Source organism: Spea bombifrons, chromosome 1 (assembly GCF_027358695.1).
Source record: "Spea bombifrons isolate aSpeBom1 chromosome 1, aSpeBom1.2.pri, whole genome shotgun sequence".
Taxonomy (NCBI): domain Eukaryota; kingdom Metazoa; phylum Chordata; class Amphibia; order Anura; family Pelobatidae; genus Spea; species Spea bombifrons.
Window position 1 is genome coordinate 30,598,182 of NC_071087.1, and position 12,142 is coordinate 30,610,323.

Genomic DNA, 12,142 nt, shown 5'->3' on the forward strand with positions numbered 1-12,142 from the left:
AATGTGTGTAGTTTGATCTCCAAAAAAACTCTTTTAAACTCTCCTAAAACTCTGATTGTAGCAACCTGTATTGTGAGAAATACAGTATATTAAAAATATCCAACATCTTATTTTATATTTATTCTTGTTGACCAAGAAATGTACATATTGCATCATTTTTTTGTGTGATTGCTGGCAGGTGTATATTGATTACACAATACAAAGAAAAATGGTTCACATGAGTATTTAGAATAATATAAAGAATATTATGGATTCCAATTTAATTGCAAAATATTCCTCAATAAGTATGCATTATTCATTGTATGGTATTATTGTATGGTTTACTGTTTCTGCAAATGACTGTTTTAAGATCATACTCGCCCACTTCAACTGATATAAAAGCCAGAAGAGGGTAGAGCTGGATACCGGCGGGTGGTAAATTGGCAACAGGTAGACAGGTAGTGGGCAGGTGCAAAAGCCAATAAATCTGTCTAAAGATCAAAACATTGCCCTGGAGGTCATATAACCAGCTGCCATCCCTAGAGCTTGCAGTGCAAACTAGACACTTTCTGGGTATGCCAATAACACGTAATGATGCAATGCAACACTGATTACAAGTTCTTAATTGGGTTACCTTTACTGTCTAATCTTTACAGTGCTTTCAGGGGCCGGGGAGGGCTGTCATCTTCTCGAGACAAGTATAGCTCTGCTGGCTATGCCTTTGGTGCAAGGTCAGATTTAGCAGCATGGGGTCATGGAGCACTTCATACAAAAAGGGCACCCAATTTCTTCACATCAGCACAAATAAAACATAACGGTTTTTTACACATTCCTCTATATTTCTTCATGATGTAGCACCCTGTTCATATGAAGTGTTGCATCATATTATGCCTAAAATAATCTAAGGCCTGGAAACTGCACATGTGCAAACCACTTTCCTATGTTTTGGTGATCTGTCCCAACCCCAAGATCCCGCTTTTGCAAGCACTAGTTACTATGGGTCCGTTTGGGAGGATTTTCTCTGGTCAACCCAGAAGATGTGAAATGAATTGACACTGTGTACCAGGATGTGACCATTTGGTCCATCTAGTCCCCCTGTTTTTTCTAATACATAGAATCAAACCTTAATTAGTCCTTGGTCTCATCTTAGATTCAGCATAGCCAAATGCCTATCCCATGCGTGGTTAAATTCCCTTACTGTATCAGCCTCTACCACTTCTAGGTGGAGGCTATTTCACTTATCTGCCACCCTTTCAGTAAAGTAAAAGTTATTATTGTCATGAATGCAAATAATATTATCATTAATTTAATTATGATGATTTAACTAGAAGCAAAAGAGAATTAGAAGACATGGCCAACAGAGCTGAATCAGATCAATTTATTATGCTTCACTCGACGTACAAACCACAAATATAACCCCTGACACATTTTGGCATCTTTCATGCTACACCGGATATTGGTTTCCGATGCAAAGATAGGGACTTGGTCAATGTGTTGTGGTTGGTTTCCCGCACTGGATAGTCAGGAACCTGAAGATGTTTCTGATTCCTGAATTGTAAGCTCTTGTTGATATTGTTATGATGGTGCAGTTTACTGGACAAAATGCGGGGTGCTACTCCACAATGATTGATCGTAAAGGCAGAAAGTGGAGGATTCTTATAAGAAGCTGAATAAACACTTCTAGTTTCTTTGGAAGAACTTTCTTTCCATTGCATTTCTTTTTCCTTCTTGAGGCCATAGTTGGTAGGTGGCTCTGAAATAGAAATGTTTAAAAAATATGTTAACAACATAGCATACCCAACAGCAAAAAAATGAGAACACCAGAATATTTTCCTATGATAACAAAAGTGAAAATTATTTCACACAAATCCAATGGCAAGGTCCAATGATAACACAGTACCTTACCTATAGTAGGATAATCAGAACACTCAGGAACCCAAGCTAATTGGTGTCCATTAAAAGTACGAGTAGGAGGCAAGGACAAATTCCCACGTCTTAAATAATGATCATCGTATAATGATACTAAATACTTAGAGTTGGGTTCCCCATGATGGGTGATTAGATGTTGCTTCGGCAGACCCTATAATACAAACCAAAAAACGAATTATGTACTTTTTCTGAAGGCAAGCACGCACCAGCAGAACAATGTGCCTTTAAGATTGTGAATTTTCTCTTGGGGGGGGGGACAATATAGTGGTAACAACGACTGATTGTTGGTTTGGTTAATAGTCCCTACATGGTGATGGTGAAAAGTCTCTAAACCATGTGGGACATCCAGAAATGGAGTCCCCAAAAAATGAACAATGGTAAATCTGGGGGGTCGCAAACAGAGCAACTTCATTATTATCAGGGCCAGGGCACATGTGTAAAATAAAACTCTCAGTGCATTTTCAGGTGCAATCAGGAAGAAGGTACATTATCTCAGCAGAGGAGATATGAAATATAAGAGCAAATGTTTGATTACAAATATTTTATAAGTAATGTGTTGAAACGAGCAGCTTGTAAGCTTTACTGATTAGTGACAAGTACATTTTTGGTAATAAAGCCACCATAATAAAACCTATTTACCAGCCATGTGTAATGAAGCAAAAGGTTATCAAGGCTTGAGGCTACCTCAATATGATCACTCCTTGGCTACAACCCCTCCATGATATAGCAATCCCTCCCTACATCAAATCAGTAAAAACAATGACTATGGTGGTCAGTGATTTGGAATGGAGTGAATTATATTGACAGGTTACCTGCATCCTTTTCGTAATTGACCTCCTCAGCATTACACTTGAATTATCTACCGGGAAAGAGGCGTAGTCTATTCTGTAACAACTACCCTTTGTTGAATAGGAGCCTCTCTTAAACTGAAAAAAATTACAAAAAAAATTAATAACATTGCAATAGACATATCACCGGATATAAATTGTTAAAGTTGGTCTGTTTTATTTTCTCCTATTTTTTTACATTTCGCTCATCAGGAGCGATTATATATATATATATAACATATTTACACATACTATGTATATATATATATATATATATATTAGTTTTTGTTCTCTGCGAAATCTGAACAGTATTTCATATATATATATATATATCCTCTAGATTGTAAATTTGGGCACTGGATTAACTCCTTTGCAACCAATAATGTAGCAGTGATCTCTTAAAAAACACTACCTTTGTCTCTGTTCTCTGTCTCTCTCTTTCTCACTATGATCTTACATACTGGAGGGTTAGTGTGGTGAGAGTTAGCTAGGGGGAAATTACTTAGATAGTGTTAGGATTAGATAGCAGTTTAACAACAAGTAATGTTTTGCATGTGTAAATATGGTTTAAAATAAAAAGACTTGCTTGTCCAGAAAATATAAATATATATATATATATATATATATATATTATGTGGTTACCATAAAAAAGAAAGAGGGTCATAATGGTTGAAGAAATACATAGCAAAAACCCGAAAAGTGCTCTGGTTCTACAGTGTTGAAAAGCCCTGGTCCTTAAGCGGTTAAGTTTTATCATAAAAAAGGTACCAGAAGGTAGCATTCTTGTTTTTAAGGTGCAAGTGGAACTGGTTACACTGTTTAAAAACATAAGGGGTATTCTGGAAGATGTCAGTACCTCTTTCCTTTCTTCTAGCCAGTTTCCGACAAGAACTTTGTTGGAATATTTCTGTTCTATTTTCCATCCTGGAAGAGACCATTTCTTTTCTGTGTCTGGGATTTCAGACATCTCAATATGTCTCGTTCTGCTTCTGGGCTCTGTAAGCAGTTTAGTGTTAGTAGCCATGGCTGAAATGTTTACTGTTGCTATGGCAACAATTCATGGACATGCAACGAGGGCAGAGTCCAGCACATTAAACTGAATTATTCATGTATTTAAACTACATTCAGCTTGTGCCTTTGTTTTAATCAGTGGAATTGTTTTCAGGGGTTTGGTTAAAGGTGCTGTTCCGCCTACTCTGCTTAATTTGACATGTGTGTAATACAATGCAGCATTAGTAACACCATTCTAGTGCTGTCAAATGCCCAGACCTTCCCTAAAACAACACTTAATTGTTACGTGATAGAAATTCAAATGTTGAAAGGTTGTTGCCATAGAGATAAGAAAGTTTCTGTTTTTTATGTGATTAATCAATCAGAAGAAATATTTACACTACAGATCTGCTACTCTGTATTCATATTTCCCACAAATGCAAGACAATGGGGCAACTATCCGCAATGCCAGATTAAAGAGTTTGTGGGCTTATACAAAAGTTCTCTCTTTTCTTGTGCTCGATTATTTTATCACATCAACACAAATAACACATAATTAATGTCATTTCTTTGCTTTAATGTAATTTCCTTAACCTTATTAAGTGTTGGAATCACGACCAAAAGTCTGCAAATGTGTGAATCATTTTTCCCTGCAAAATATGCATTGTACCTGTGTACCGTATATTAATAAAATATTACACAAAACAAACAGATATATAATTAGATGCATGTCTGGGAACGTCCCAGGGTAGGCTACATTGAGCTCTCCCTCTTCTGGGGGAGTGGCTTTGTGTAGGGGCGGAGCTTGCTACACTTGGGGCAGGGCAACCTCCGGAGAGCCTTTGATGAATGAACTTTTTCACAAAGAGTAATTAGTAGTGTTTAAATGGAAGTGGGATACCTAGTAACAAAATCATTAATCGTTGTATACCAAAATATCAGAATAGTGATATACCAACAAAAATATAAACGAAGGGCAAAGTTTCTATAAGATTCCTCAAGATTAGCAAGGTCCGCCGTTGAACAGTGTATTAGACCAGTGTTGTAGGTTTTAATGATTATAGCAGGCCTTTTAATTTATAGTATAAGGCCATAGGATCCTACTGGATTTCCAGACAAGATGAGGCGTTCCGATGACAACAGTAGATTTAGTTGAACCGATCAACTGATAATGGTCAACTAGCCATAGCCGTCACTGCTGTGGAAAGAGTCAAATACATAAAGAAAATGGCTTATTTCACATTTGATATTACTAACAAAAATATTGTTAACTTCTACTGGATTTCAAAAAGTTAATTTTCTTATGTTTTATTTTTTTTTAGTCCCTTACTCACTTAATTTCCAATTAATAGCAATTTTCTTATGAATCAACCGTGTAACAAAGCAGTACTGCCACCTAATGATAACCCATTGTATGTTTTCACAATTTGTACTTGTTAGTAACTTTTCTCATATAAAACACTTTTAAGAACATATTTAAGAGATTTATATACAACTCACCGGGATAAACACTAAATGTAAGTTCACGTCTGCATTTTATGCCTCCTGAGATTTTAATTGGGCCTTATCATTAAAAAATATGAAGTGTAACATTATATGCATATTTTGCCTTCTAATGCCTTAACAGTTTAAAAATTCTCAGTGTTATCAGCGACACCATGCTTGCTTTTAAATTTATTTTATGGACAGTTGTTGAAACAATTATCTATTCAAGAGTAATTAGTTTTTACTGTTTAAATAGCTTGGAAGTGTTGTACTGTCCCGTTCACATTGAATTCCTTTTCTTTGTTATGCTTTTGAACATTTTCTGGACGAAATTTTGCATATTCATGAGATGCACACAAGAAAACAAAACATTTTGAATAGAAAGTGCTTTCAGACATATTTAAATACAGATTCAATTAAAGTGATAAGATCTGCTAAATGCACTAAATGGAATCCAGAAGAGATTACGCTTATTATTGGATAACCAATTGTGTTTTCTTGGAAGCCATAAGAAAAAAAGGAAAAAGATTACAAGCAGGTAAAAAAAAATAAAAAAATGGGTATCTGTATTTTGAATTTGATTAGCCATTTGGAGACTATATGGTGATTTGAACAATGAGCTGTAAAGTTTACCCACATGAATTATTGAGATAACATATATAAGGCTTTGTTTATGAGTGCTTTCATTTTGAGCCTCTAACTACAATACATTTTCTCTAAAGTAATGTCTATCCATAGATCTTGAAAGCTGAAGAAAGAACGGACAGACAAGTATTTATGAATATGCAAGTATTCAGCATAGGCAGAATGACTGATTTAAGTACGGCGTTATCTAGTTATTAAATTATGACATATTTACCCTCTGCCTTTAGTTTTAATATTACCATAGACAACTTTTGGGCAAATCACAAGTCAAAAGTGATATAAATCATATGTGGGCCAGAGAGAGATCATGGCCTTGATTTGAAGGTAGTGGCTATTGTGCAAAAACACCTTATGATAATATCGATGGGCCAAAGCTTCCGGCTAAATGTTTTATTTAGCAAAAACACCAAGGGAAACACTACTGTAGAAAAGAGATACAGAAACGAGTGCACAGTGAGAGGTTGTGAAGGAACCAGAAGAACCAGAAGCAGGTTTACGTAGTTAGATTAGCACAACATGTCAGGGATTACCTTTAAATTCATGAGAATTAGACAAAAAAAGAATGAAAAGGCAGCAGGCATATTTTTCAATGATATACATGAATAATTCTGTTTTGAAAAGTGCAGTATATTGACGATGCACATGTCAGAATGCATTCAGATAACCAAGAGATGTTTCATAGATTCCACGTTTTTGACATCGTAGGTGAAGTGATTTGAATGATGACAGAAGCAAAATTTGTTGATGAATCAACATCATTGTAAAAAATAGATAAGTCAGGGCAGGAATGGGAGGAAATAAGAGAAAGCGTGGACAGTATATTAATAGGATATAGTACTTGCTGTAGGAATTTGTTAGAAGATCCAAAGGCATAGAAAGGGAAAAGGAGATCCTATGGATAGGTGTGTTACTATATGTAATGGTATATTAAATGTTTAATAAATACCACAGGAATGTCTGTATTAGAAAAAGGGTCTAGACAGTGATCTGTTCCAGGCTTTCTCTGTATGGGGCAGCAAAGAATTCCCTTTTTTTTTAAATAAAAAATGCACTTCACATATACCGTACATTTCTTTTACATCGGTAAAAATGACTAACTCAGTTATCCTTTTGCACAGGATTTACATGACAGGAATTATGTTTGAATGAAATGTGCAAAGAAGAGTCTTCTATGGGTTTGTAGGTTTCAATGGAGTTGCCAATTTCAATATTTTTTATACAGATTTTCATTTATTTATTTGCTTATCTTCAGAAATGTAATATTTTAATACTTTTATTTTCACCCCATAAAAGAAGACTATAAAGATTTTGTTGCATGAAATTCCAATGCTTTGCATCAAAAAGTAGATTCTCAATTCATGTGGAGCACAGTTGCTTTAGCGGAAACAGTGATAACATTACTAAGTAACACTAGTTTCTCATTTCAACCTCATTTTAAATAGGTTTACATGACATGATGGGCATGGTGCATAAATAAACCAAGGTCAAATTATTAGCGCTGCCTTGTGTAAAAAGACTAATGTTAACTTTCTTTTACTATGTCAGAGTAATCAGTCAGACATGCATTAATAATATTCCCTCTGGTAACTGCCTAAGGTTAAACAATGCCATGTTTGGATTCTTTAAATATGAATTGAAAATAAAAATAAAAAATGGTTTGGAGAAGTGATATAATTCTACTATATTATAGAAACCCAAAGCCAGTCCTATTGGGAATTTTACTTTAAAAAAAATTAATAATAATATAAAATAAACAAAATGAATGCGTTCAATGACTGTGAATTTCTATAGTTTTAGTCAATGTTGACATTAGATCACAAAAACATATAGAAGACGAGACATTGTCAGTTTACTGCCCATTAAACAGCTATATTGAAACATTTAGGAGAAAAATTATATTTACACTGAAATAATGTTGAGTGTAAAATAATACCTTCAATGTTGGAGAATAACAGATTATTATACCATTAATACACTGTGCCCTTGAATTGACCTTGAAGACAATTCAACCCTTACAGTTTATCCTTTTTGTTAATGCCAGCACAAGGCTCAGAACTGTCATTACTATATATGTCACAAGCCAAGCCTATACCCCCCCCCCCAAGTATCTCTATTTGAGAAAAAAAATCCCTCTGTCTCTCTTTCCTCCTTGGACATCTTCTTTTTTTTTAAACATCAGAAAGGGGCCCCTTGAATCAGTAGGGAAAAGTGATCATGACTGCTGTCCCGTGCATGATGCAGCAGTAGGGGTTTCACCATTGATGGGTGGCTTCAACAATGTTGTAGCTTGAAGGGATAAATTAAGGGGAGAGGTGATTTCCTATCTTTTCCCTTGGAACATCAGCTAAGTGATAGCCATCCATGTTAGAACTCTTGGATACCCTCTCTGGCATTGGTGTACGTTTGCTTGTTTTGTTGCCACAGCTATGGTATAAGTACCCTGGCCAGTGCAGAATAAGTATAAGTTTTCTACAATCCTACAAAAGGAGTGAAAGTTTGTCTTTCCTCCCCGATGTCCTTCTATCACCTCAAAATGTTTGGTGAGTATCAGTACATCCTAGTGTTCTGCAGCACTAAACCTTGCAATAATGTGTATAGAAATGTGTTTATACATGAAATTGTGTATATAAAATACCTTATTAGCAAAGCAAAGTACCTCTATGCTGACAAAGGTCCCCATGTGCAACCAGGACACTGAGATGACCATTTCCCAGGTGCCCTTAGTGCTTATTGAACCAGGCATCTGGAACAAGCATGAATCAGCCAGTCGAGTCTGCTAGTCTGGGGCAAGAAGGACTCTTAAGGTGTGATTTCTGGTGCAGTCCCACCAGATGTGGTGTAGAGTATCCTTGTGGATGTGGCATATCCTCTGTGAGTAGATGACATGTAATTGTGACCTTGTCAACCGTGATCTGTGTTAGGTTTCTGTTGTCTTTTGATAATAACAATTACAAAGGGGACCCTGGACACCATAACCGTTTAAAAAAATAATTAAAAAAAATAAGACAGTATAAATAACATAATACTGTGTCAGGCCAAAATGGATGTGTAAGAATGTTTTCTCTTTAAAGGCATCAGAACTCTAAAATTGAACAATATTTCTTCTGTTCCCTGCACACACACTGCAACATACCATAAATCAACAGAATATGGGAGCTATAGTTACAGTTTTGTCTTTGAATATGGGGGATGAAATAGATATTTTGCTTTTATGCTGTCATCCTTCTAGACTCATCTGTTTTGTACATATCCCAAGGTCCAGGGTTCAGTTGACGTGCTTCCAGAAAGCAACCTGTTAATAATGAGAAAGTGAAATGGTTTGCAGGGTGCTTATACTCCTTAACATTCCCAGGCAGACAGCTGAAGGCACTGCAATGCATCTTTCCGACACAGTAATCCTGCCACGAGAGAGGAGTACAAGGTTTACCAGCAGTTAGAAGCACTTTACTGACTTCAAGCATTTTGCTTTCTTCATAAATTTCTATTAACAAGCCTCTGTTTACAGTTTGCTCTTATTTTTATTTGTAGAGTTTCACGTAAACATTTTAAAAGCTGTCTGAAGTTGAGAAAAAATGTATTCATCGCACAGCTTGGGGCATGGGTTTTATTTACCCATGCAGAGCTAGCATAAAACCTGACACACTTTAATTGGTCTATTGACTTAATGTACAGTATCTGGTGCTATATTCAGAGGTGCAATGGGTCCTCTAAATTAAGTTTATGAAGCCCATAAAGTAAACTTCAGTTTATAATGACAAGATGAAAGATTACCTTAAATCATCTCCTTCTTAAGCTCATCGTTTATATACGATAAGGACAGGATTAAACGCATAAAAAAAGAAAGGAACCACAGCCCAAATTCCTATGCCTTTTTTTATAAGAATAAATTGCTGGAATACACTATAAAGTTCAACATTTTGTATTAGTTTTTCATACGTCATAAAGTTACATACATCAGTGCTCTCATAATTAGGAGGACGAGAATAGCGCCAGCAGATTCCATGGGACTTTACAATCAGAGGCGGTCGGATACATTTAAAATCAATCGCTATGGGCTGTATTGTCAAGCTAGAAGGGTATATCATCATTCCATCCATCAATGACATTTTATAAAAATAGATTCATTTTGTAACAATTACCTTCTGGTTATACAGTAAGTGTATAACCGTTTACAGCCTATTTTCCAAGTTTAAGATGAAGAATTTGACCACAATCATCCTTCTTATTAGATCTTTAACCCTAATATATAACCCTACCATTAACCTTAATAAGTGTAAGTAAATAAATTGGTTTCAGCTTTATTGATGTCTACATAGATGTCTAGCTTGATAAATAATTTCTCATTTACTGTTTAATTAGTTGTTGCCCTTGTCACATCTGTAGGCCATACTGCTTTGTATACATTTCTGATTTGAGTTCTAATTTTTGTATCTAATGTATTTATAGAATTTTTTGAAGAGCTGATGATTTTGCCCTTTGCATCGTTTTGTCTCCGTTGGGGTTTCTGGTCTCATCCATAATTGTTTGATTGTTTCTTTGCTACTGCTGCCATGATATGTTGTTTTTTTACCAGTTGCTCTGTTATGGTTTTTATTTAAATTCAATATTGCAATTTCTGGTGACAGTTTCAGATAATATATCTTTGAAGTCTTAAGATAAGTTTGGATTTGCCTCCAAAAAAGTTAAATATTCAGGAAGGACCGAAGTCCATTAATAACATCAGCACCCACGTGAGAACACTTCAGACATTTTGTAAAGTTTGTTCTGTGAGATATAAGCATAATGCACAATCTTGTATGCCATTTCTGCATAGGACGCATTGGTAAAACCTGTCTCATTTTGAGAAATGCTTTAAGTCTTCCTGGTGCAAGCGTGGACATTTCTTGTCCTTGTGCGCAACCCCTATTGTTACAGTAGATAAAGTGGCTGGCATCAAGAGTTTTAAAAGCTTTCTTGCCATTTCCATCGAATGAAAGATACTCTGGAGGTTACCCACTTCTTTCGAAAATTCCATTGTTGGAGAAGGTGGGTTTGAGATAAATGTATCCTCATTAGAAACTGCTGCTTTAAGTATTTTATGGACAAATTTTGGCATTATTTTTTGGTGTATTTGTCCATTGCAGTAGATGGTTACTGTGTGTCAGCTTTTTGTAATCTATTTATTTATTGTATTTTTAGAACAGTAATAGTCTTCGGATCCTTCAATGCTCTCAACAGGACCCCACAAACCACAGTAGTATGTTCAGGTAAGTGTGGTGTGGGAATGTTTCCTTTAGTCTATATGTGTCTGTATTTAGTTACATTGGATCTCCTCCTGGTCATTCAAAACAGTATCACAGGCCACTTAGGTAAATAGGTTGTCACTAACCAAACAATATAAATTATAATATGCTGCTGATAAAACAATTGTGCCATACCCAGTTTTAGTATCTAAAATAGATCTCTCGTTTTTTATGTGTCTCTGCTCTTCCCTGTGAGCCACACACCGCTATCCACTATCAACCTTCCCCATAGGTTTTACGCTGTGTGTTCTCACAATGAGAGACCCCATTTAGAGCTTTTCCCCCCATGCCTGCCAATGTTCATCCAGTAACCCTGTCCCAGACTGAAGTGTGACCATGGAAATCTTGTGACCCAGGGGGCACTAGCCCCATCCACCACCAGTGACAAAGGATGTCACCTTTCCTGTAGAATTCATCTGCATGACTACAGCCACCTTTTATGGATCATATTTTCTTAATTACAGAACGAGTAAGCTCAAGTCATGCCACCCTATTTGGTGCTCAATATGGCGTTCTTCATGCAGGGCTTTGGATGTAAGTGGACTTCCAGGAGATGCTCTGATTGCTGAAATGACTCAAGTTCCCTGCTGGTTAAGTGTCGGGTTTGTGTTGTTGGCTTTGTTTTGCCTTTTAGAGTCAATTTTATCCCTCAATGGTGGTGGATTTTTCTCAAGTAGATAGAGCTGTGGCTATGTGAATACCTTGATTGGATCCAATGTTGAAGTCCTGGAATAAAATTTAAAAAAAGAACCAAACCAATAAGAATAAACAAAATAAAATGATTTAAGAATAAACAAAATAAAAGTGTGTTAAAGTGTATATCTGTGTGCAAGTGAAAGCGGAATAAACAGAAATGCAAAAACTTTCCCTTAAACATAGTGTACAGCTTAGTTTATCTGCGTAACCTTCTGTTACTTTGACTCCTGACCCATGGCTACATCTCTAACCCTGCTTTCCACAGTATCTCACTTTCTTCTGGTTTTCCACATGACTCACTTGTGTCCT

The 12,142-nt window shown here is 36.0% G+C and overlaps 1 protein-coding gene across 1 annotated transcript; it reads right to left on the reverse strand.

Moving 5' to 3' along the window:
- Positions 1-1,339: 1,339 nt before the first annotated feature.
- On the reverse strand, positions 1,340-3,933 carry LOC128473233 (cilia- and flagella-associated protein 107-like). Its single transcript, XM_053455346.1, has 4 exons — positions 3,592-3,933; positions 2,721-2,834; positions 1,885-2,059; positions 1,340-1,732 (listed from the first exon to the last, which is right to left on the reverse strand). The coding sequence occupies exons 1-4, from the start codon at positions 3,757-3,759 to the stop codon at positions 1,419-1,421; spliced, it is 771 nt and encodes a 256-aa protein (XP_053311321.1). The 5' UTR covers positions 3,760-3,933; the 3' UTR covers positions 1,340-1,418.
- Positions 3,934-12,142: the final 8,209 nt, after the last annotated feature.